At 44.0% G+C, this 26,641-nt stretch overlaps 1 protein-coding gene across 1 annotated transcript; it reads right to left on the bottom strand.

The window, feature by feature from the left end:
• Positions 1-3,221: 3,221 nt before the first annotated feature.
• Positions 3,222-25,163, bottom strand: Dleu7 (deleted in lymphocytic leukemia 7). Its single transcript, XM_004660045.2, has 2 exons — positions 24,735-25,163; positions 3,222-4,440 (listed from the first exon to the last, which is right to left on the bottom strand). Exons 1-2 carry the CDS (start codon positions 25,161-25,163, stop codon positions 4,234-4,236), a joined length of 636 nt encoding a protein of 211 aa, XP_004660102.1. The 3' UTR covers positions 3,222-4,233.
• Between the last annotated feature and the right edge of the window lie 1,478 nt (positions 25,164-26,641).

Below are 26,641 nucleotides of genomic sequence, written 5' to 3'. Positions count from 1 at the left end.
CACAAAGAGAGAGAGAGATAATGGGCTCATCAGGGCCTCCAGCCACTGCAAACGAACTCCAGATGCATGTGCCACCCTGTGCATCTGGCTTACATGGGTACTAGGGAATCAAGCCTTGAACCAGGGTCCTGAGGCTTCACAAGCAAGCTCTTAACCTCTATACCATCTCTCCAGCCCCAAGAGATATTTTGAATGTTGAATCAGTAGGGGTTGCTGATTGAACTGAGGTCAATCATAAAAGAGTTGAGGATGAAACTAACAGTTGTTTCCCTATGTGACCATTTTGAAATTTGAATGCTTATTAAGACATCTAAGGTGAGACATTATATCACATCTAAGGGGAGACATCCATTGGACACAAGAACTGGGAGTTTATTGTAGAAAACATACTCAGATGTCTTTGGTGAGTAGCCAGTAAGTTCACCAAGGACCAAGTGCTGTTGGAGAAGGGGACGGGGAGTAAACTGAGCCATAAGGGTCTCCAGGGTCAAGAAATCAGATGTGGGGGAACCAAGACAAATACCTCTGACTAGGGAAGAAGTAAAGCTATGAGTCTGCTAAACTGAGCCCCCAAATAAGAATGTGACCCAAGAAGGGGGTTACCATGTGTGTCAAAACTGATGCAGGGGCCAGGAAAATGGGAGCTGAGATTTGCCACCAAAGTTATCAGTGAAGGCACCATTGTGGAGATTTCAGCAAGAGCAGTTTTGATGAAGTTGTGATCATAAGATTGTGTTCCAAATAAAGGAAGAAAAATGAAATTGTAGAAAACCAACTTGGAAATTCTTGCAATGAATTCTGCTGTTAGTATTTTTTACCCTTGGACAGGCTATAACATACTGTGATGAAGAAATGCTCTTATGGAGAGGCAAAACTTGATAATGCAGGCAACAGAATGAGTGCAAGTGGGACGTGGTGAGTGGATGGTAAGAGACAGGTCCCAGGCCCACTGTCCAGCCTTAGGAGGGAGCTGGGCAGTTGAGTAACATGGGTACAGGGTTGGCAGAACTGCCAGAGGTGACTCACATCCTCATGGGACAGCTTTTATTCCCAATGTGCAATTACAAGGCATGTCATCAGCTGAGAATAAGGATATTCGAAAGATAAAAGTTTGAAAAAAGGGGGATGCTGGAGGGATGGCTTAGCAGTTAAGGTGTTTGCCTGCAGAGCCAAAGGACCCAGGTTCGATTCCGCAGGACACATGTTAGCCAGATGCACAAGGGTGAGCAGGCATCGAGTTCATTTGCAGTGGCTGGTGGCCCTGGCACGTTCTCTGTCTCCCTCTTTCTCTGTCAAATATATATATATATACATACATATATATATATATATATATATATATATATATATATATATATATATGCAGTGGAACATTCAGAGAGTGAACTATAGCTGGATGTGGTGGCTCATGTCTTTTGGATGAGCATGAATTTGAGGCCAGGCTGGGCTCCAGAATGAGTTCCAGGTCAGCCGGGGTTAGAGTGGGCTGCCTCTCTGCAGTCCCTCCCAACACCACCAAAATAAAGTGAATTAACAAAGAGGGTCGTGAGTGGTGTGCTGAATTTTCTCCAACTGCTAGTTCCTTAGAGATACTATGCAAGCCATGTATGGACATTTAAATTCTGAAGTAGCCATACTGAAAGTAAAAAGAAACAGGTACAACTAATTATAACAACATGTTTTATTCGACCCAACATATTCAAAATATTATCACTTCAACATGTAGTCAGCATTAAAATACACTGAGGTATTTTAAGTTCTCATTATTTTAGCCCTAAGTTTCCTAAAGCCAGTGAGCACCTTAAATTTTCAGCACATCTCAATTCAGACAAGTCACATTTCAAGTCCTTATGGGCCACATGAGTCTGTTGGCTACTCTATTGGGCATCACAGGTTAGAAAATGAGGGAGGGCTGATGGAGAGTCCCCATAAAGGACAGAGAGAACAGGTGGCATGTACGACAAAGGGAACAAATGTCATTTACAAGCAAATGATGATACACAGCCAAAAATAGGACATAAATTCATAGGGCATGTGGTGGGGCAGGGAAGTGTAAAAAGATGGGGGAAAAAACCAAAAACTCCAGTACTGCAGACACTCTGCAGTGTTGAAAGAGATCTAGAAGTCCCACCGTCAATGGGCTGATCTTGATGCCAGGCTGACTATGAGGGTGGTGTGGGGTATATGCCAGAGCTGCAGCGCACTGTGTTCCATGCAAATGAAGATGACCAGGAAGAAGCTTCCAGCAAAGATGACCCAGAGGCTTCATAGAAAGAATGGAAGGTAATCCAGGACTTGAAGGATGAGTAGAATTTTAATTATCTATGGGAACCATAGAACTGTGAGAGAGGGAAAAGGCACAGGCTCAGAGAGCAAAAATCTTCATTATGTCTTGGGATAAAAATCCAAAGGAACTCCAGATTCATCAGGAGAACTATGAATTACAATAGGGCAGGCTGTCTATAAATGAAGCTGGATCATTCTTTAAAGAAGTTCCCTGGCCAGTAGCTCATACAAAATAAAGTCAACTCCCCTCCCCCAGAATCCAGTGTTTCCTAGAAGTGCCGAGCATGGTTCCCAAGAAGTAAATGCTTTCCTGCTTGTCCCCCAAAACATCCACTCACAAACACACACACACACACACACACACACACACACACACACACACACAATCTTTCAACTTTCCTTTAGAATTCAGTCTCATGTACATTCTCTCATGTGAAAATGGCTGAGAAATAGAAAAAGTAAGATTTTTATCTTTTATTTTCAGGCTCAAGGAGAAAAAAATTAGCACCAATCATGTATGGTGCTAATATATGGGATTAAAAAGGCTTCAGTTGAGGTTGGAGAGATGGGTTAGATGTTAAGAGCTTGCCTGTGAAGCCTAAGGACCTTGGTTGGAGTCTCAATTCCCCAGGACCCATGTCTGCCAGATGCACAAGGTAGCACATGCATCTGGAGTTTGTTTGCAGTGGCTGGAGGCCCTGGTGCACCCATTCTCTCTCTCTCTCTCTCTCTCTCTCTCTCTCTCTCTCTCTCTCTTTCTCTCTCTCTCTCGCTTGCTCACTCTCTCACTCTCTCTCTCTCTCTCCCTCCCTCTTTCTCTCTCTGTCTGTTGCTCTCAAATAAATAAAAATAAACAAACTTTTTTTAATTTACTTTTTACAAAAAGAAGGCTTCAATTACTATTAATACTTTTTTAAAAGAAAGATGCACTCCTATAACACAGACCTAGTTTTTACTTCTTTTAAGAAACAAGCCAACACATACACCTTAATTTTTTCCCCCAAACATGACACTGTTTCTACTATAAACTTTTAAAAGAGAAGTAGCATGTCATTTTATAGTTTCTAAATACAGTCATTATTGAAAAATAGGAAATCATCTTTCCTAAGTATGTTCAGATTGTTGTTACAAAAAATACAGTAATCTATTCCCAGCTCTACATGTGTAAATGTTCAGGGAATCCTGCCAGCATATCCACTCTCTCCATTTCTTCACAACACTTTCCCACATCACTCGGAATATTTAGAGCCAGCAAGAAAGGCTAGATGTTCCCACACGAGACTTTAATAGTACTGTACCGTATATTTACATATCATATAACCTTGGTACTTCATAGTTCATGATCATTTTAGATTTATAAACCAGTATATGGCAGCACAAGGCCTAGAAGCAATGCTTCCTTCCCAATGATGTGATTAATGCCAGGATTGGAACTCATAATTACTGACACATGTAGTCCTACAACTAAAGATCATTCTTATAGCCTAACAAGAAGTGTCCAGCAAACAGAATATGTCAATTATCAAATGTCCCTTTTGTTCAAGATAATTTTAAGAACCATGGGGCTTTTATCATATAAATAACCATATTAAGCCTTAGAGCCTACATTAATACAAATATAGATTAAGGTATCATTCAGTCCAAACTAATGCTTAATATGGATTCATACTATATAATCCAATTAGCTCCACAACATTAAGTGTCTTTCAATCAATAAGTCAGCAAATACATCAACATACTTAACAATGTAAACTACAACTTTAAAAAGTGTTCACTGCCATCTAGTTCTGAAAGCTACAGGCGCTGGTGGCAGACTTTAACATGTGCTATCACGTCTCCTTCAGGAGAACAAAAACATCCACTCTGGGCTGAGTCATTTAGAAAGGTAGAATATCCAGTTCTCCTAAACAAAGCCAACTGTGGCTTCAATTCCGACGTCCGTCAGACTCATACATCAGGGAGATTCTGTAGGATCTGTCTCAAGGAAGCGCAGGCGACCACATGGGCATCCGAAGGCAGATTAGCAAGTGACTGAATCAACTTCTTGACGATTGTCTTCAAGCACTGGTGAGCAGCGTTCAAGTCTCTGTCAAACTGCTGCCCTTCAATTTGCAGAGCCAGGTGGCTGCAGATGTTCCTAAACTCAACACTGTCCTGAAATAAACAGCAAACAGAAAATAGATGAGATCAAAGACACCAACATTTGCTGTGGTGTGCTTACCCAGCTTCTGGATTTTTTTTTTTTTTCTCAGAGAACTACTTTCTCCATCATCAGCTCATGTGTTTTAATCGAGAGGACCCCGCTCACAACTGCAGGGGCCGCAGAGGATATCACCTTCAGCCAAGTGAATGGGTCAGGGATAACATGTGATAAATGCCTCTGCTCCTACATAGGTTAGACTGGAAAAGAGAAGCCCCCATTTTACTGGGGGTGCTGGGGGAACATCTTAGCACCTGAAAGACAAGGTACAAATGAGGATGACTTCAACACACACACACACACACACACAAATCAAGTGCTTCAAAGTGGCAGACTAGGGGCTGGGGAGATGGCTCAGTGGTTAAAGGCACTTGCCTGCAAAGTAGCAGACTCTAATTACCTTTCATGAACCTGTGAAATGTAGCTTTGTTTGAACAAGAAATACCAGTATTCCTCAGCTTTCTGAGTTAGGAAATGCCCCCTTTTCTAACTTAAGCTATTTTGAGTTTCTGTTACTTATTCCTAAAAGGATTGTGATAAATACACAAATAGCCTCTGTTCTCACTATTCCGACTTATTGCGTTCAAGATTCCAAAATAGAATTTATTATCTAAAGGACATGTCCATAAGAAATTCACAATGAGGACTTCCGGTTAAGATGGCAGCGTAGGCACCACGCCAAAGCAGCTTAGGGGGGAAAAAGACCAAAAAAACTCAGCAAAATACACACTTCTACCAAAAAGCGAGGTGTATAGGAAATTGAAATGGCAGCAGAGAAGTAGAAGAGACCCAGAGCATCCAGAGCCCGCACAGGCCGGCAAAAGCGGCTCCGGCAGCTCCGCCAACTGCACCGGCGGTAGCGCACCAGAAAGCGGCCAGACTCGGCTCCAGCCGCAGGAAAAGCCAGGTGCGGGATTTTCCCCTCACACCGCGCTCTCCGCAACTCGGGAATCGTGAGGGGAGAGCGGCAGCGAGCAGCAGAGGAGCAGACCGCGAGGTAGAAGAACACGTGGAACAGCGATACAACCAGAGCAGCCGCGGCTCCCTCCCCTCCCCCACCACCTGAGCCCAGCTCCAGCGAACAGAGCAGCGGCCCGGGACCGGCCACGCCAACTTGAGCCGACAGCGGGACCCAAGCAGGAGCAGAGTTCGGCAGCAACTTCAGCGGCTCCAGCACCGGTAACAGTGGCCCCAGCTATGGCGGATCCAGCAACGGCAGCTTCAGCAACAGGGGCAACAGATCCCGCAGTGGCAGCTTCAGCAGCAGCAGTAGTGGCTCCAGCAGCGGGGGTGCCGATCTGCAGGGCCACATTTGCCAGGCTCAGTTTGCCCCACAGGAAAAGCCAGTGCCCAGCTCCAGAAATTAGAACAGTGGCCCAACGACCCAGCCAGCAATTTGACTGAGACCAAATTCATCTAAAAAGGTAACTGGGATTGCACCAGGGAAGGGTCTCACTTGGTCACAAGCTGACTTGGATCCCTCAACGGACCAGAAATCTTAACCTTTTTGTTGATAGAGGATCTGGTTGTTATAATACCTACTCTTACATAAATACTTGGCTGTTTTTGATTGAATGTATACAGTGTTTAGTTAAATTTTAGAATCTACCTGTATTTTATTCCACTCAGCCTACTTGAATACTCCCATAGCAGGGAAACTCAACCCCTAGGAACACCTTTATAGATACTCTGAGAGTCCCAAGAGCCACACCTAACACCTTAAGCTCCTACCCTGAAGATATATAACATCAGATCAATTGATACAGCTAAGAATACCCAGCTAACTAGAAAATCCAACCATTAAATTAATCCAACATGCAAAAATATCTACATTATAACACAAGAAACACTAAAAAGCAAGACAATATAAATCCACCTAAAAGTATTAATGCATCAGAAATGACCTCCAGTGAGAACGAGTTAGAGGAAATGCTTGAGAAAGACTTCAAAAGAATGATTGTAAATATGTTCAAAGAAGTCAAAGAACAAATCAAAGGAGTCAAAGAGGACATCAGAGAGGAAATAAAAGGAATCAAAGAAGATGCAGGACACCAATTTAATGAAATAAAGAGGGCAATACAAGACATAAATAAGGAAATATAAATAATAAAGAAAACCAGTCAGAACTACTAGCAATGAAGAACACAGTTAATGAAATAAAAAACTCTGTAGAAAATCTCACCAGGAGAATGGATGAAGGAGAGGACAGAATATCTAAGCTAGAAGACCAGGTGGCAGATCTAATACAGTCCAACAAAGAGGAAGAGACAAACTAATAGAAAAGTATGAATGGGAATTTCAAAATATTCGGGACCCGATGAAAAGATCAAACATAAGCATTCAGGGCATAATAGAAGGAAAGAATTTCACTCCAAAGGCATAGTAGGCATCTTCAACAAAATCATAGAAGAAAACATCCCCCAAATTGGGAAATGCAGATACAGGAAGCCTTTAGAACCCCAGCCAGACAAAACCTGGAAAGAACCTCTCCATATTATAATCAAACTACCGAACACACAAACCAAAGAAAAAATATTGAAAGCAAGAGAAAAATCAAGTTACCTACAAAGGCAAGCCCATCAGGATCACAGCAGATTAATCAACACAAACTTTAAAAGACAGAAGGGCTTGGAGTGATGTATTCCAAGTTCTGAAAGATAACAACTGTCAACCAGGGTTACTTTATCCTGCAAAGCTATCCATTCAAATAAATGGAGAAATAAGGACATTCCAATGACAAAAGCAGGTTAAAGGAGTATTTGAAGACAAAACCAGCTCTACAGAAAATACTTGATAGGATCCTCCATGCTGAAGAAAAGGAAAAGCACACATATAAGGAACCTGGAAACAACAAGCAATATTCAAATACTAGTTAACACAAGGAAGCAAAGGTAGAACCGAAACTACACACACACACAAAAAGGCAAACATAAATACACATCTTTCAATAATATCTCTTAATATCAATGGCCTCAATGCCCCAACCAAAAGACATAGATTCGCAGACTGGGTTTAAAAGCAGGATCCTACAATTTGTTGTCTCCAAGAAACTCACCTTTTTACAAAGAATAGACATTATCTTAGGGTGAAAGGTTGGAAGATGGTGTTTCAAGCAAATGGGCCTAGAAAACAAGCAGGGGTTGCTATCTTAATATCTGACAAGGTAGACCAGTCCAACATTAGTCAAGAAAGATAAGGAAGGTCACTTTATATTGATTAAGGGCACACTCCAACAGGAGAACATTACAATCCTAAACATATATGCACCTAACATGGGGGCTCCCAAATTCATCAAAAAAAAAAAAAAAAACTATTAGAACTAAGGTCGCAGATAAAACCAAACACAGTGGTGGTGGGTGACTTTAACACCCCACTCTCATCAATTGACAGGTCATCTCAGGAAAAAATAAGCAGAGAAGCATCTGGACTAAATGAGGTCATAGAAGGAATGGACCTAACAGATATATACAGGACATTTCATCCAAATGCTGCAGAATATACATTCTTTTCAGCAGCACATGGAACATTCTCTAAAATAGATCATATATTAGGACACAAAGCAAATCTTAACAAATTCAGGAAAATTGAAACAATTCCTTGAATTCTATCTGACCACAATGGAATTAAGAAATTCACAATGAGAGCTGGAGAGATAGCTTAGCGGTTAAGCGCTTGCCTGTGAAGCCTAAGGAACCCGGTTTGAGGCTCGGTTCCCCAGGTCCCACGTTAGCCAGATGCACAAGGGGGCACACGCATCTGGAGTTCGTTTGCAGAGGCTGGAAGCCCTGGCACGCCCATTCTTTCTCTCTCCCTCTATCTGTCTTTCTCTCTGTGTCTGACGCTCTCAAATAAATAAATAAATAATTTTTAAAAAATTGAAAAGAGAATCATTTAAAAAAAAAAAGAAATTCACAATGAAAATGCAGAAATAGCTCCCAGGAAGCGTAAAGGAATAAAGTAATTCAATAGAGTGTTCATCCCCCTTGGGCCACATTCTAAAATCCATTGAAATAAATGGTACATTGAAATTATTCCACATTAGAGAAAATGTTGAATATGTGATTTCTTTTAAGTATGGAAAAATGATTTCCCCTGGACTTCTACTTCTGGTAACAGGGTACATTTAGTTTCCCCAGAACCTTTTCTGTAGAATTCCTAGAATTCTAAATAAAACGGAACCGACAACCTTTCTGAGACTGCAAGACCATAAGATAAATCCCCCAAGGTCCTTACTGCCTGTCACGATAGCCCAGAAAAGAGAGGGAGTTCTTCTGCGGCGGGCGCTGGGGTGGGACGCGCAGCCACGGACTGGGTGGCGCAGTGGCTTAAGCTTGGAGTTGCTCTCTAGATTAGATCATGCTCCTGCTCTGAGGACACACATGTTAAGAAATAAACTTGAAACCTGGAGCTGGACTGAAATATCCATGGACACATGGCAAAAGCAAACAGAAACGGATTCCAGGGGAGCCTGTCCAAAACCCATGTCTCACAACAGCATTCCCATAAAGCTCTGTGAAAGATGGGCTTCAATCGTGGAATTTAAAAGACAATTTCTCATGAGATGATAGATGCACTGGGGGACATGATTGAACTCCAAGGATTCCTGATAAAGACTACAAAATGCATTTTAAAGAACTAACAGTATATGAAGGAGATTTAAAAAGAATTTTTTTAAATTGGACTGCATAGATGGTTCAGCATTCATAGATACTTGCAAAGCCTGCTAACCCTGGGGTTCAATTTCCCAGTACCCACATAAATCCAGGCACACAAAGTGACAATGCATCTGGAGTTCATTTGCAGTGGCACACCCATTTCTTCCCTCCCTCCTTTCCTTTTCTCTTTATCTCATGAATCAGTACAATATTATTAAAAATAAATAGAATTATGGGCTGGAGAGATGGCTTAGCGGTTAAGCGCTTGCCTGTGAAGCCTAAGGACCCCGGTTCGAGGCTCAGTTCCCCAGGTCCCACGTTAGCCAGATGCACAAGGGGGCGCACGCGTCTGGAGTTCGTTTACAGAGGCTGGAAGCCCTGGTGCGCCCATTCTCTCTCTCTCTCTCCCTCTACCTGTCTTTCTCTCTGTGTCTGTCGCTCTCAAATAAATAAATAAATAAATAAAGTTTAAAAAAAAATAGAATTAGAAAAATATCCAATATTACTTTCAGAAATCACAACAACAGTAAATTAAAGCTCAATATGTGAGAATGTATAGATGAGGGAGTGAGAATGTGTAGATGCCTGGAAGCTGGAAAGAAGCCATGAGAGAGACAGAGAGCGAGGGGGTGGGGCTTCAACAGAGAAGGTAACGGATCTTTAGTAATACAAAGGTCAAAGGGGAAATATCGTTGGTGGGAGAGAAAAGTGAGGGATGTGGAGGAGGGAGATGGCAAAGAAAAGCAGGAATTAATACATAGAAAGAAAATAAATATAAATTAAAAGGAAAGCTGTTATGAGAAAAGAAGAAAGAAAAAAAATTTTAAAGAGTATATCTGATAACAAGAGTAATGCCTTTACCATACACCAGATATACCAGAACCTTGAGCTTCCTAACCTCTAGATTGTCGAAATAAGTGTCTGTTGTTGGGCTGGAGAGACAGCTTAGCTGTTGGGGTACTTGCTCCTAAAGGCTAACGACCCATGTTTGACTCTCCAGATCCCACATTAGCCAGATGCACAAAGGTGAGGCAAGTGCAAGGTCATACATGCCCACTAGGTAGTGAAAGCATCTGGAGTTTGATGGAAGTGGCTGAGGTCCTGGTGCATTCTGTCTATCTCATTTTCTCTCTCTCTCAAATTTAAAAGAAAATAGCCAGGTATGGTGGCACACACCTTTAATCCCAGCACTGGGGAAGCAGCGGTAGGAGGATCACCATGAGTTCAAGGCCACCCTGAGACTACATAGTGACTTCCAGGTCAGCCTAGGCTAGAGTGAAACCCTACCTTGAAAAACCAAAATAATAATCATAATAATATAATGTTTTCTTTTGATCTCCCAGGCTACAGTACTACGGTATTCTGGTATAGAAGTCCTTCCTAAGGCATAATAAGTAAGGGAGGGAGGGAGGGAAGGATGAAAAAGAAAGAAAGAGGGAGTATGGTAGGCAGAAAGGAAGGAAGGAGGGAGGGAGGGAAGGAAGGAAGAGAAGGGCGGGGCAAAAGAAAGATGAGAAGGGAGGGAGAAGAAAAGGGGAAGAAAGGCAAGGAGAGAAGGGAAGGACTTAGAGGAGATAAGAAAAGATACATCTGAAGTGAGAGTCAATTGGATGAAAAGTCTGAGAAAATTACCTGGAATGCAAGATGAAAGGTTGAAGGTATGAGAAATATGAGTGAAAGGTAAAGAAGCAACATGGATGACAAGACATCTGACAAATACATTTCCTAGAGAGAATGAGGGAGAAGCCATGTTCATAGAGCATTTGGATGGATATCATTCAGAATTGATCCAGAGCATGAATCCTTAGATTCAGGAACTAAAAGGAACCTTGCACATAGTAAGTTAAGTGAGATCCAAATCTAAACTCACTGAAACAAAACTATTCTTAAAAAAATCGATGGTAGAAGCTGGGCATGGTGGCGCACGCCTTTAATCCCAGCACTCGGGAGGCAGAAGTAGGAGGATCGCCTTGAGTTCAAGGCCACCCTGAGACTACATAGTGAATTCCAGGTCAAGCTGGGCTAGAGTGAGGCCCTACCTCACCCCCCCCCCAAAAAAAATCAATGGTAGAAAGAAGGCACAAGGCAGGAGGGAGATGGGGGAAAGAGCAAGGGAAGGGAAACAACAAAAAATAAAATTGAGCCGGGCGTGGTGGCGCACGCCTTTAATCCCAGCACTTGGGAGGCAGAGGTAGGAGGATCACCGCGAGTTTGAGGCCACCCTGAGACTCCATAGTGAATTCCAGGTCAGCCTGGTCTAGAGTGAAACCCTATCTCGAAAAACAAAAACAAAACAAACAAACAAAAAATAAATAAATAAAATTGAAAAACACCATAATGAAACCTAATTCTTTGTATGGTATTTACAAATTAATTAAGTAAAATAAATAAATATTTTTAAAGCAACTAGGAAAGAAGACTGATGGGTTTTAAGGATTGACAAGATGGCCAACTTCTTTCCATAAGAACTGAAAGCCAAGGAGAAATGAATAAAATGAAGGTATGGCTGCTAACCTCATTTTTCTTTATTTGAGGTAAGCCCTACAGACTGGCTTTTTTTAATGAGAGAGAGAGGGAGAACTGGCACGCCAGGACCTCCAGCTGCTGTAACTGAACTCTAGATGTGTGTGCCACCTTCTGTGCATTTGCAGCCTTGCATATGCTTCACCTTGCGTGTCTGGTTTATGTGGGATCTGGGGAGTCAAATATGGGTCCCAGGGCTTCCCAGGCAAGCTCATAACCACTAAGCCATCTCTCTAGCCCTAACCTAAGTTTTTTAATCCAATTAACTATCATTTATAATTCAGGGCATGGGGCTGGAGAGATGGCCCAGTGTTTTAAGACACTTGCTTGCAAAGCCTGATGGCCTGGGATTAATTCCCTAGTATCCACATAAAGCCAGATGCATAAAGTGACACATGCATCTGGAGTTTGTTTGCAATAGTAGGTGGCTTTGGTGCACCTATACACATTCTCTCACATGCTCTCAAATAAATAAATACATAAATATTTTTTAAAAGAAGAACCAGGACAAAATTAATATAATCTCATCTAAAAGGTCATTAAGTGCTTACTATTAGTGAACTCTTCATGTTAGGTCCTTCTAAAGATAATCGAGCTCCCAAGGGAAGAAGGAGATTGTGGTGGTTTGATTCAGGTGTCCCCCATAAACTTAGGTGTTCTGAATGCTAGGTTCCCAGCTGATGGATATTTGAGAATTAAGGCCTCCTGGAGGGAGTTTATTGTTGGGGGTGGGCTTATGGGCTTTATAGCCAGTTTCCCCTTGCCGGTGTTTGGCACACCCTCCTGTTGCTGTGGTCCACCTTCTGTTGGCCAGGGGGTGATGTCCACCCTCTGCTCATGCCATCGTGGAGCTTCCCCTCGAGCCTATAAGCCAAAATAAATCTCTTTTTTCCCAGAAGCTGCTCTTGGTTGGGTGATTTCTAACAGCAATGCGAACCGGACTGCAACAGAGATAAAGAAAATTAGAACCACAATAAATGTAAAACCATGACATAAATCTAAAGAATGAATTACTGAAAAGAAAAATAACAACTGACCTGGGGCTTTTGGGAATAAAATGGTTCTAAAGTAACATAGTGTGTTGGGAAACCAATAAGCACTTCACTTTTTCTTAACAGAGTCACAAAATTTGCTAGATTTCACATGTAAGTATGTGTGTGAAGAATGTTAATACTGTCATTGAAAGCAGAGAAGCAATATGTAAAACTTCAAAAGCAGCAGAGGGGAAAAAATAAGTGTACTGAAATTTTGTTGACCTAGCTGGGTGTGGGGGCGCATATCTGCAGTCCTAGAGCTTTAAGCTAGAGTTGGAAGATTGAGAAGCTCATGGTCATTTTTGGCTACATAGTGAACATGAGGCCAGCATGAGCCAGCTACATGAGATATTGTCTCATAAAATGAAAATTTAAAAATTATTAATCTAATTCATAGAAGGTAAAATGGATAAGTGTGAGTATATGGATAAAGCAAAGTAAATAGAAAGAATCAAATAGGGTAATAGAAATCATTTCTAAACTTAAAAGCAGGCACAGTAAGTGTCGATAGCAATTACCAGGTTAGACTTTAAGTATCTATCCGTATGGTATTTCAAACAACACATTTAAAACTAACAACAAGTGAAGCCTAGAATGTAATGAATGCACTAAAATTTATACCAAAGAGAAATCAAAATAAAACTGGAAAAATGATTATTAGAGATACAATAATATAAGGTACAATTAATTTTTTAAGAAATGTGATTATGAAATGTTCCCGGATAGCCACGTGTATTTGTGATTAAGCCTTCTACTCCGTTCCTAGCTGGTAGTAATTTGGGAAATGGAGCCTTGCTGAAGGAGGAGTTTCACTTGGCACAAGCCTTGGGGTGGTGCAGCCCAAGCCCCCTTGCCAAAGCCCATCTCACTCTTGCTGTCACCTCCCAGCTGCTGTGACAAGATTTGATGCCCAGGCTCTGCTCTACTCCACCTACTCACCATGACGAATCTTCCCCTCAAGACTACCTAAGCCAAAATAGACTCTTTACTCCAATAAGCTGCTTCTGGTTTGGTGTATTTTTCTCAGCAATGAAACAGTAACTACAACGCAACCCTAAAAGATGTGTAACACCTTTGTGACTGGGTGTAACTAACATCCAGCTTCTTTTTTTTTTTTTAATTTTTTTTAATTTATTTATTTGAGAGCGACAGACACAGAGAGAAAGACAGATAGAGGGAGAGAGAGAGAATGGGCGCGCCAGGGCTTCGAGCCTCTGCAAACGAACTCCAGACGCGTGCGCCCCCTTTGCATCTGGCTAACGTGGGACCTGGGGAACCGAGCCTCGAACCGGGGTCCTTAGGCTTCACAGGCAAGCACTTAACCGCTAAGCCATCTCTCCAGCCCATGTTCAGCTTCTTATATACCCAAGCAATAAACATAAAGGCTGATATTAACCCAGCTCAATGAAACAACAAAGCAGCCATCATACGCAGTGAAGACTGAAAAACACCAGTCGCAACTCTGAATGGATGGAAATAATCTTACCAGTCACAGTTCAAGTAGGGGAGAAAGGAACCATAGATCGACTCCTCAAAACAAACATGGCTTAAAAGCTCCACTTCAAAATGAGTCATAGGCCTACAAAAATGACTGAGAAATTAAACTAAAATGAACAAATACAGAAATATGATATCAAAATTTCTGAAAGAGCCAAGTGTGGTGGTGCACGCCCAGCACTCAGGAGGCAGAGGTAGGAGGATCGCCGTGAGTTCGAGGCCACCCTGAGACTACATAGTGAAATTCAGGTCAGCCTGAGCTAGAATGAAGCACTACCTCGAAAAACAAAACAAAAAAATGTTGTGAAAGGTAGAGTAATATACAGATTTAAATGCTTACATAATAAAGGATAATAGCTAAAAATCCATAATCTTAACAATTAAACTCAGCAGCTTAGGGAAAGTAATAGAAAATGCCAAAGAAAAAGCAAGGAAGAACTAAAAGTTGAACCAATGATGAGGGGTTAGGGCTTTCTTCTTTTGTACAAAATAGAAAGCCCTTTTCCCCCAAAGAAAAACCCTGCCACTTAGGTGAAAAGGATGTGGTTTTTTGCAAAGTGTTTATCTGACAACATCTCCCAGCTAACAAGATAAATATCCATTTACTACAGTTCATCAAACCATAGCAGCAGAACCAGGGTGTGTGCCAGAGCAGAGGCAGGAGACATGTGACCATCGCTCTTCTCCAGTATTCCCAGGATGAAACTTGACTTTCTGTCTTTAAAGTATTCTTGCTTCTCTGCCTCTGTGTCCTACTTGTTGCTGTTCAGAAGGTCTTAGGGGCCTAGTGAGATCATCTTCCCATAGTTTATGGGGTAACTTGCACTGCTGAACCATATTGCTTACGAATGGGAAAATAGGGGGAAAAATCATTGTGGACTATTTCACCCAAATCCACATCAAAGGAAATTGTCCATTTGCTTTATAGAAGGAATCCAATCTAAGTACAAAGTGGAAGGATCAAAGAGAACATGCTAAAACTAGAAATTCAAACTAGAAAGAACTGCTAAAATGCATGCTGATGTGGGCCTGTTAGCCCGTCTGCAAAGGTATTCATCCCCGACCAAGATGAAAATGCCTTTAAAAATATATTCATGGGCTAAAATCTGAAGTCAATTTCACATTTACTGTAAGAAATCAAAGAAGGCATCTTTGGGGGAAATTACACGTATAATAAAATTCAACTGCTGGGTTGTACTAGTCCCTGAGGCCCTGGGCAAACTTCAGATCTCTGGCGAGCTCAGCAAGGTTTCTTTATTTTACTATCCTGGTACAGTATTTCCTTTTAATCCGTTCTCAAATATATTAACAGTCAAAGAAAACAAATTAATAGGAATAGGCTTTCCATGGGACTCTTAAGCCAAAAGAGGGAAAAATAAAACAGGTGATTTCTTTTCTTCCTTTCTAGAAGGTCTGAAGGCCAACTCTGAATGCAATAATCATGACCTCTGACCAAACCTCTGATGCTTCTGTTAGGGAAGCTGAGGGTCGCAAGTCACAGGGCCAAGCCAACAGCCCCGGCTGCTGGTCCCCGGCTCTCGGTGGAAACACACATGATCAATACTAGCAGTGAGTTCACTGGTGATGCTGTCCATTCAACGACAGAATGCGTCCTTCCAGCAACTGTTACTAAGCTCTGTTTACTCAGTCCTAGGTGATCCCAGAAATGATGCCATGTCCTCCACTGCACGTTGAGCACATTGCCAGAGTTAGAGCTGTACGGCTGAGCCCTCGAAAGCAGATCTGAAAACTTCTGAAGCCTTTTGCAATTCCAGATCCTAGATAGGCAATGTATTGATAGCACCAGCGGTCCAGATTGACGGCCAACCTTGACCTTTTCTTCTCTTCCATGACTTCACTGATGAACTGGAATCATGGCCTGTTTTACTCAGTTGATGAATCAGTTGACTTTATTTCACAGGTGTATCAAACTATAGGACTGACCACCCTAGATAAAAGGGGAGAAATGTTTCCCAACCTTTACAGATTTTGCAACCCAGTAAGAATGAGACAAATGGATCATGTCTCTAAACATTCAGTGGAATATCATGAGGCCTATGGTAAAATAAAATTTATTAAATCTAATCCTGTGGAAGAATAGGCACTTATATACTCATAATTTTTAAAAATATTTTATTTATTTATTTATGAGAAAGAGACAGATAGAGAGAAAGAGAGAATGGGCACGCCAGGGCCTCTAGCCACTACATAAGAACTCCAGACACATGTGCCCCCTTGTGCATATGGCTTACGTGGGTCCTGGGGAATCATACCTGGGTCCTTTGGCTTTGCAGGCCAATGCCGTAACTGCTAAGCCATTGCACAGTAAAGGATTCCTACAAAACTTGGCCTATTGTGTATATCCTTTTCTGTTGTATTCCCGTATGTTACTGTCTAAACCTAATTTACATACCAGAGGAAAACAAAAATGTTTAAAATACAATTTGTCCAAGGAGATGTCTTCATTTTTAATTTTTTTGTTTTTCAAGGTAGGGTCTCACTCTAGCCCAGGCTATCCTGGAATTCACTGTGTAGTCTCAGGCTGGCCTAGAACTTACTGCAAGCAATCCTCCTACCTCTGCCTCCCAAGTATTGGGATTAAAGGTGTGCACCATCACACCCGGTCTGGCACTGTTTTCTAAAAATACTTTTTTAAATGTTTATTGATTTGCAAGGAGAGAGAGAGAGAATGGCACTCCAGGCCCTCCAGCCACTGCAAACAAACTGCAGAGGTATGTGCAACCTTGTGCATCTGCCTTTACATGGGTACTGGGGAATCAAATTCAGGTCATCAGGTTTTGCAGGTAAAGCATCATCACCACTTAGCCACCTCTCCAGCCCAACAGCAAGTAATTTTTAAAACAATTATCCTACTTCTAGCTGCAATATGTTCTGTACTAGGCAAAACAGTAGCCTCCAAAGATGGCCACGTTCTAGTTCCCAGAACTGTGTTACCCAACATGGCAAGCAGGCTTTTGCAGATGTTAAGCGGGGGCGGGGGCGGGGGGGGGGGGAGGCTCTCTAAGAGCCACAACAGAGACCAGCCAGTAGCCCGGTTCTGCCCTTTGCGAGGCCACCCTTGGAAAACCCATTTTTATCTATGGAAAATGCCATTTCTTATTTAATAATAGCTTCCACAGAGAACCTTCTATGTACCTATGTAAAGCCACCCCTGGCTAACCAGAGACCTCCCATGGATGTTCTGCCTCTTTCTTACTTCTCTGCTCTCCTCCTTGGTATAAGAGAGGTCTTTCAAGGACACTGCCATGAATATACTTTACTGCATTATGTACTGTGTTTATTAAGAATGCGCCGCCTGAGAAAACATAGTGAATTTGAGGTCAGACTGGGCTAGAGTGAGACCCTTCCTTGAAATCCTCCACCTTGCCCCACCTCCATCCCAATAAACAGCACCAGTATGGAATCCTTGAACAACTTTTTAAATCCTCAAAAGGAATTTTTAAAGAACTTCGAATTCTTTGCACCTGAAACATCTATAAAAAGGAGGGAAAGTTAAGACCTTTTTAGCTTCTTACTGAAAATAAACCCTCCCAACAGAATGGAAGGCTTGAGAACAAGGGAGTCTGAAGGCCGGGGTCAGTTTCACAGCTTGGTTTTGGAAGGTGGAAAAAAAATGGGTGATTGTCAAAAACACAGTGTGACCTCATCGGCTCTAAAATAATGTTGAAACAGCCCTCCAGGTAGTGATTTTTCACCCTGCCATATCACCTTCAAATCACCACTCTTAACCACTATGACATTACAGTATGTTCCCTCTGGCTTAAAAAAAATTTTAATTTATTTGCAAGCAGGGAGAGAGAGAGAGAGAGAGAATGGGCATACCAGGGCCTCATGCCAATGCAAATGAATTCCAGATGCACGCACCACTTTATGAACTTGGGAATAAAAACCTGGACCAACCTAGCAGGCTTTGCAAGTAAGCACCTTTCCCTCTGAACCATCTCCCAAGATCCCTCATTTCAAAATGGTCACATCTCACTGTTCAGTCTTATATAAGGTCGTCATAAATTTGTCTCTTACTATATTTTCCCCTCCAGCTCTCCCACAGAGAGGACGAAAGAGGGGCAGGGAAGCAGGCACAGAGACAAAGAAAGAAAGGGGACACAGACAGAGACAGAGAGAGACAAAAAGGCAACCTTCTCCTCATTTCTCGGGAACAGGACTTGGCCTTGAACCTCTACCAACCAGGAGCCCAGCTCCACATCAGCAGCCCAGTGTGGTACCTGACAGAGAACATGACTCCCTTTCCACACCCAGGAAGAGCCTCCACACCGTGTGCGTGTGTGTGTGCGTGTGTGTGCACGCATGCACAAAACAGGAATGGCACTGTCTGCAGTAGAGGGATGTTGTGAACAACATATCATAAAGAAGTAAGAATTAGCCCATCTTCCACACGTCAACATCGAGCTTTGAACTATAAATTCATTCCCAGTGTCCTGAGCAGTCACCACCGCCTGAGCTGAAGGCCAGCCTCAAATAGATATGTGACTGTGTATCAATAAAACACCCAATGAAGAACCAAAGTAGGTGCCAGTCACCATAAAAAGTCCATCATCCACAGGAAATTAAACATTCTTACTTGTGGTGGACTGACCGTAATGCTCACAAATAGCTAAGGTTCCTTATGCTTTCGCCCTGGGTATGGCACCGTTTTCAGTCAAAAAGTTCACTGAAAAGCACTTTTGTGATGAGTACAAGCACTTGATTCAGGGATGTTCAAGGCAAACCCCAAAATTGTAAAAATAAAACACTGTAGTGTTTCTACCAAGCTGGCAAACAGTTTTGTCTCAGAGTCTTCCTCAAACCTCACTCCCCAAAATTTCATTTAAGAAACGTTTCACACCCTGACGTCCATGCCATTCCCATCACGGGCCATTACTGAGCTCTCAATAAACTACTTCCAGAACCCTATCCATGGGGAGCAGCAGAAATTCTCTGACTAGTCGCTGGCCCCTGAAGCACAATTTTGTCTGAAACAAGTCCTCCAGTTAGGGGCTACCCATAAGGCAACACTGAACATTTATTTCATCAACAGTAAGTATGTAACTTCTGAAGACCCTTACAGAAACTGGCTTCGCTCAATAATGTAAGCAGGGTAGGAAACACTCATCCTCGGGTCTTCTCTCAACAACCCAATATTCACACTTTCCAAAGAGCATGTGGCATGGGGTGAAGCCAAGGCCAACAGTCTAATGGCTGCAACGCTCGCTCTGCAGCAAGAAGAAAGAAAGAAAAGAAGAAACAAAAAAAGCAAGGACTACTGAATGTGACAGAATAATTGGTACCAGAATGAGCTTATTGAAATGGGTGAGCTCACAGGCAAGTTTAATCAGTGATGGCAGGAAAGTTCTTCTGCCTCTGATAGCTGGCATCAGCCAGAGTTTCCACGCAGCTTGCTTTAGAACAGAATTCTTAGAAACTATAAATGCTTTCAATTCTTGAAGCCAGACAAAACTTAATCAGAACAACTTCACAACTGGCTTGGATAATGGCCCTTATATGAACTTTTTTTTTTTTCACCAGTTCCAAAAGTCCTAAAACAGGCTTCCTTCTGTTGTCCTGGACACTTCTGTGTTTCCTTTGGGTTGCAAATGCCTATCACATCCTTTCCAGCAATACTAGTTTGATAATGATTTCCTGTGTTTAGCCAGTGCGTTAAGTCAGCATGTAAGTTGGATATTAAGTGGATCACCCAGTGTTATGATGGACCAAAGTGTGTATCGGGAAAATTCCTAGGTTGAAGCCTTAACCCTCGATGTTACTGTCTTGGGAAACAGGGCCTTTAGGTAGGTAATTAAGGAGGACAGGTCATAAGGGTGAGACCCTCATTTCTTATAATAAGAGACTCGGACAGTGCTCTCTTTCCTTTATTGGCTGCAATGAAGAAAGCCAGTGTGAGGCCAGTAAGAAGGTGGCCTTCTGTAAGCCAGGAAGCCCTTACAAGAAATTGAATTTGTTAGCACCTTGATTTGGGGTTTTCAGCCTTTGAAGAATGAGAACATGTATGTCTGTTGTTTAAGCCAAGGACATTTTGTTATAATAACTGAGCTAATCCACCCAGGCTACAATGAGACTATCACAGCCCGAGCAATATACAGTGCATGCCATATGCAGCTGAAGCCCACTCTATCACACGCTCACTCCTATGACAGTGCTCAGGCAGGGTGTTCCTAACACCCTGTGAGTTGGCCTGTAATGTCGTAGGATGAGTCAGACGAAACTCATAACTTCCTAGCTACAAAGGATTGAGCAAAGTCCTAAGTTTCTCGGGGCCTGTTTCCACCTATAATAAATATGTGCCAAGCTGGTTAACTCCAGTTTTTGCACCAAACTTAATAAGACTCAGTACTGTTAAGCATTATTCATCCACCATGAAGAAACTAATTTCATGGGGATTTTTTGCACATGGTTGGTAATTTCTAAATGTTCAAAAGGAATAGTGTCAATCTCTTTAGTTAAGGGAAAATGCCATAAAAATGTTGGCTGCTGGGTTGAGGTTGTTTCTGCCTTCCCACCTGAGCACTTGTTCTCCTTAACCTTCAGGTGGCTTGTCCTATGAGCCACTCTGCCATGAAATGGACAGCCAGTCATCAAGCACAAACCAAGGCTGACCTCTATCTTCTCGGAAATCCATTTTGTCATCCTAACTCTGTTTCTATCAACAGCCCCATGAGTCAATTTCATCAATATGAAGAACTCCAAAAATTGCAGGCAGGGCTGGAGAGATGGCTTAGCAGTTAAGGAACTTCCCTGTAAAGCCAAAGGACCCAGGTTTGATTCCCTAGTACCCACGTGAGCCACATGCACAAGGGGGCATGAGCATCTGGAGTTTTGTTTGCGATGGCTGGGTGCCCTGGAGTGCCCATTCTCTCCCCCCCCCCATATCTCTCTCTCTTTTTCCCTCTCTGTATATATATGACTCGTTCTGCCTCTCAAATAAATAAATAAATAAATAAACAAATAAATAAATTGCAGTCAAAGGATTCATGTAGCATCAACTTGTCAATAGCAATGACAATGCTAACAGTAGTTTAAGTACTTGGAGACTTAACTAGGTGAAGTTAAACTACATGTGCATTATCTCAGTGGCCCTTAGGGACAGACCTATATCTGTACCTTAGAGAAGACTGAGGCACCAGAAAGCTAAGAAACTTGTCCAAGGGCTTAAGGAAGAAACAGAGGTAGGATTGACAGGCTCCTGGGGTCAGATCACTGCACTGGGCTGTATCTATGACAGGATCAGTACAGCCTATTGTCATCTGGGCCCTGGCCAGATGGCCCACTGTGACATGATATTCAAGGTTCCACGTACTTGTAAGTGACACACAGGAGTCCTTTCCATGAGTGTCATTCTTATTGAAACCACAATTTTGTAGAAACAATTTTGCTTGTTCTTAATTTTAAGATATAGAAAGCACCCTTCCAAATAATTTGAGTCATCAATAGTACTAATGAAATCACTCCTGCACAGCCACGCTCTGCAGAGTCAGAATGTCGATCCTCTAAGTCTAAGCTGGGTGAGGCCATGTGCAGAGATCATCTTTCCTCCAAACAGCAGGTCAAGCGAAATCTTTAGATATCGGCTGCCCCTCTGCCTTCTGAAGGTGCCGGCTGGCCTCGGGGCCCCTGAAAGTCATCAGTCCTGAGCAGGTAGCAGAGAACTAGCAAGGAGAAGCCTAACGATCCAGCTTCTCACGAGCTCACTTACAGAAAGCGGCAGCAACGCATTCAGAAAAGCAAGGATAGATTAACTATAGAAGACTGGGCAAGCCAAGCACAGTGGCTAGGTTTCAGTGTGAGTTAGGTCACAAGACAACTATCTGGGGCCTGGGCTAGTGTGGTAGTCATGGTGTGAACCTGTGATCGCTATCCTGGAGCCTGCTCTATTGGAGCTAAAATTATGGCATTGTGGTTAATGCAGCAGGCATCTTTACCTGGTGACTGTCTTAGCCCCTCCTAGTTGATTTATGGTCTTCAACATTCTCCACCAACCGTATAACTCCCTATGAGAAAACTGAAGCCAGTGGACAAAAAGGTCTTCTGCTCCCCACAAACCATTGAATCTCTGCCAGACAGTTGTCTTCTGACCTAACTCACACTGAAGCCTAGCCACTTGCTTTTCAGGACATCCATGCCACACAGGCCTTACCTCTGACCCCTAATTACATATCCACAATTATTTGTGGCACTAATTGAACTAATTGCAGTTCTTCTAAATTAGGTCTTTTCAATGCTCTGGGCTTTGAATTACATAGTTCTATGCTTTTTCCCTTTCATATCTGTTTTTGTTTTTTGAGGTAGGGTCTCGCTCTAGCCCAGGCTGACCTGAAATTCACTATGGAGTCTCAGGGTGGCCTCGAACTCACAGTGGTCCTCCTACCCCAAGTGCTGGGATTAAAGGCGTGTGCCACCACCCGGCTTTCCTTTCATATCTGGAGATCAAGCAGTTATTTTAAAAAAGGAGGGCTAGAGAGATGGCTTAGCAGTTAAGCGCTTGCCTGTGAAGCCTAAGAACCCCAGTTCAAGGCTTGATTCCCCAGGACCCATGGTAGCCAGATGCACAAAGGGGCGCATGCATCTGGAGTTCATTTGCAATGGCTGGAGGCCCTGGGGCGCCCATTCTCTCTCTGTCTCTGTGTCTCTTTCTCTCTCTGTCACTCTCAACTAAAATAAGTAAATAAATAAATAAATAAAAGAAGGAAAGAAGGGAAGGAGAGAAGAAGGGAAGGAAGGATGGAGGGAGAAAAAAAGGAGAGAAAATTAGCTGTGTTCTCTAAGGTTAAACTGCTCATTCTGTTCTTTTTCTGCCGACTTACTCATGCCCTTTGCCCTAGGTGCCACAAAGAGATCACTGGAAGGCGATAGCCCAGCCTGAGTCGCTCACCCACCACCTCCTTTCTTTCTGGTTGTCAGGATGGGAAGTCTTAATGTTTGGCTGTCACACACAGAGCTGTTTCACCATACTTTGCCCTCCATAGTGGAATGAAGTCTTTCTGAAACAGACAGCCAAAATAAATCTTTCGCTGAAGATATAGCTCAATGGTATGCAAAAGGTTCTGGGTTCAATCCCCACTGCCACACACACACACAAAAAAAAGAATGAATGAAAAGAAATGCATGAAAACTACTGCCAAAAATGAATCTTTCCTCCTTTAAGTTATTTCTGTCAGGTTTGTGGTCGCAATGCCACAGCAACGAACACCAGTGTTTTCCTAATATCACAAGCCACTTAAAATTTCATCAACTTTTAGAGGCATATTTTGTCATATCTTAAAAATCCATGAAATAAATTAGGACAAAGCTTACAACCAATGAGGCATCGGCATTTTAAAGATTTTCTTAGGGGGAAAAAAAAAGAAATCTTGCATCTTACATTGGGGAGCACTGGGGACTTACGTTTCATTTCCTAGCTCCCAAAGGTGAGCACAGAGTATTTTATCTGGAGGTGATCTTGGCTTCCCACACTACACTCCCACTGGGCAATGTCTGGAGATATTTCTGGTATATCTTAAGTTAAGAGTGCAATACTAACATTCAAGTGGCAGAGTCAGAGATACCACTGAGCATGCAAAAATAAACCTCCATTTACAAAAATGACCCAAACTGCCATTTAATGTGTTTCATGATACTTGATTTTAAATAAATCCTTGTCGTGTATAACGCAACAATACAGAGCCATAGCTTATAGAGTGAGTATCGTTCCAGGCCCATCTGAACACCTCATCCAGCCTCTTCTAAACTCCAAAGGGACCGTTGGGACAGCGCTCCTGGTCACAACTTGAAAGCCAGAAAGTGTCAAAAATGTATGGCCGTAAGCCAATTAAAGTAGTTAATGGCAAGCGCAGGACTGGCACCCAGACTTCTTGTTTCCAGAACTCTGTCAGTTCTGTGTCTTGGCTCACATAATCTGGTGCCTTAAGAAGAAATCGCTCTGTTTCTTAGGGCTGGGGACTCACATGCATTCCTATTCTTTTCGTATATACACCAGATCGCCTATTATTTTAGGATGTACACCAGCTCTCACGGCGCTTTATGAGAATTTAGGCCTCTGAGCTCTGTAGAGAACATGCATGCGAGGGAACTTGAAATAAATGTAGCTGGTTTCATCATATTTCGACAAGCGACTTAAGGCTCTAAAGGAAGGGTTGGGAGCTTGGAGGAGTATGCAGGGAAACTGTCCTCCACCCATATAAATTGTGCTCCTGGAAAGGGTCTTCAGCTATAGCAGGAAGCTGGTTTACAAGACAGGAAGGCTTTTCCAGAGATAGACCCAGCCCCCTATGCACACTCCTCCAGGTCCTGCTTCCGCAGTCAGAAGTGGCTCTCAAGCTCTGGGGGGTGGGGGAGGGTGGGGTTCCCAGACACCCATTCCCCAGGATGTCACCTCTAAACCCATTCCCCCGGAGGCTGACCCACACCCGCCTTGGGCTACCCGGAGGAGGCCCCACCCCCATCTCCATCCCGGGGATCCCACAGCCCCGCCCTTCAGGCCACCCGGGAGAAAGGGACTGGACTCACCTTCAGGTGGATGGGGAAGGACCGTTCCTGCAGGAGAGGTCCCAGCAGCGTCTGCTCCACGCTGACCAGCTCCGAGGTCGAGTCCACCACGCGGGCCAGCGCACTGCGCATGGCCATCCTGGCCAGGGTGCAGGGCCGGCTGTCCCGGGGGAAAGGGAGCAGCTCGGCGCCCCCCTCGGCGCCCCGCACGGCCTCCGTCTCGGGGGAGCTGACCCACGCCGCTGCCCCCTCTTCGCTCCCGGGTGCCCGCCGGGCCCGCAACTGGCCTGAGCGCCCAATCGGGGCGACGGGCACGTGGTCCGGGCCTCGCGGGCTCCCCGGGGCCCCGGGCCCTTCCCCCCAGCCCCACTCCTGCTGCAGCAGCTGCAGGGTCTGCAGGGCCACCATTTGGTGGCCGATGGAAGCCACTAAGGGCGCGGGGCTGGCCATCGCCCCGGCTCGGCGGCCCCGGGGCGCACGCTCGCCGAGCGGAGCCGAGCAGGTGGCGGGCGCCGGAGCGAGCGAGGCGGGGCGGCGGCGGCGGCGGCGGCGGCGGGCGGGGGTCGCGGGGGGTCACATCTCCCGACTCGCCGTCCCTCGTCGTCGTGGGTGGCCGGCCCCGCCCCCGGCCCGCAGTCGGCGGCGACCCGCGCGGGCCCCGGCATTCGCTTCCCCGAAGTCAGACGCGCTGGTTTCGGACCCGAGCGGCTGCCAAAAGCCGCCGCCGCTCCGGGTGCAGCTTGAACGTCAGCCAGACGCCGAGCTCGGGCTCTTCCGCCTCTCCAGGGCTTCGGTGGCGAAAACGTGCTGCTTTGTGCGGATGCATCGCTGGGCAGATACCCCGCCCCCTCCTCCTCTGGGGGATGCCTGCCCCTGAGAACCACTGAAGGCCTGGCGTGGAGGACGTCAAAAACCCACCCAGGACCAGAAATGCAAAGCGCCACCAGGCAGAGCCCGAAAGGAGACTTGACACTTTTCCTTCCCCTTCCCAACCCTCGGGGGACCCTTCAGTGAAACTCCTTGAAGTACCCCTTCAAGGACTTCAAATTCGCCCAAGCTAAAGACACGGGCTGTGTATCCCAAAGTTCTGCCCTTCTTGGCATTCTCCATGCCCTATGGGCACTGACATCCTGACCTCAGAAGCGGCAACGTGACGTCACAGCTACTACCACCTGCCCCCCCTTCACCTCCCGCAGAAGCTCAACCCTGGCACTGCCGAAATGAGGATCCTTAACAATGTCGTGTGAAAATTCCCCAAGAGCTCAGCAAGAACAAAGCTGAATTATTTTATGAGCTATGAACCCCTGGACAACTGTACGAACACTTGCTGCTTTCAATTCAACTTGATTTAAATTCCTTAAATGGGAAGTAAAGTACTGGTAATTTTGTGCTTTATAGATTGGCAACCCTTCGATGCGTGTACCAGGTGTATAAGGAAAAAACAAAAAAGGCACTTGAGGGGAACGGCATGAAGAACTGACCCAGAGAAGTGTCGTTTCTGCCTTTCTCGTGGAAGGAAAACCACCCAAATAATCCCACGGCCCAGCAGACCAAAGAGACCCTGGCAGACCAGGACTGCAGGGTGAAATTTCACTCTTCCTTTAGAAGCAAGAATCCTGTGGGGTCAGGTCTGGAAGCATCTGTGACTGGAAAAGCCATTCCAGTGGGTCTGTTAACACAGAAGTGATCAGTAAGAGATAGGAGGGTGAGAGCAGGGTCCTTTAAAGATTCTTTAGCTCTGGGACAGATTGATCCCATGTAAACCTCCCCACCCTCCAGCAAAGGTTCCTTCTCCTGTGAAAACAAATCGGAATGCCAAAGTAAAGAAAACTTTGCTGAAGCAAAGAATGATTATGTTCACACTAATTACAACTAAGTAAAAAAAAAATGCACATCTGTGCATTGACTGGGAGGAAATTCTGTTGCAG

This window comes from Jaculus jaculus, chromosome 7 (assembly GCF_020740685.1).
Source record: "Jaculus jaculus isolate mJacJac1 chromosome 7, mJacJac1.mat.Y.cur, whole genome shotgun sequence".
Taxonomy (NCBI): domain Eukaryota; kingdom Metazoa; phylum Chordata; class Mammalia; order Rodentia; family Dipodidae; genus Jaculus; species Jaculus jaculus.
This window is presented reverse-complemented; position numbering and strand designations above follow the sequence as displayed.

Excerpts from the sequence above, each read along its gene's own strand:
- Dleu7 (XM_004660045.2), bottom strand. The coding sequence starts at position 25,163 with ATGGCCAGCCCCGCGCCCTTAGTGGCTTCCATCGGCCACCAAATGGTG. Across the intron at positions 4,441-24,734 it reads CCTTCCCCATCCACCTGAAG|GACAGTGTTGAGTTTAGGAA; the intron begins GTGAGTCCAGTC and ends TGTTTATTTCAG.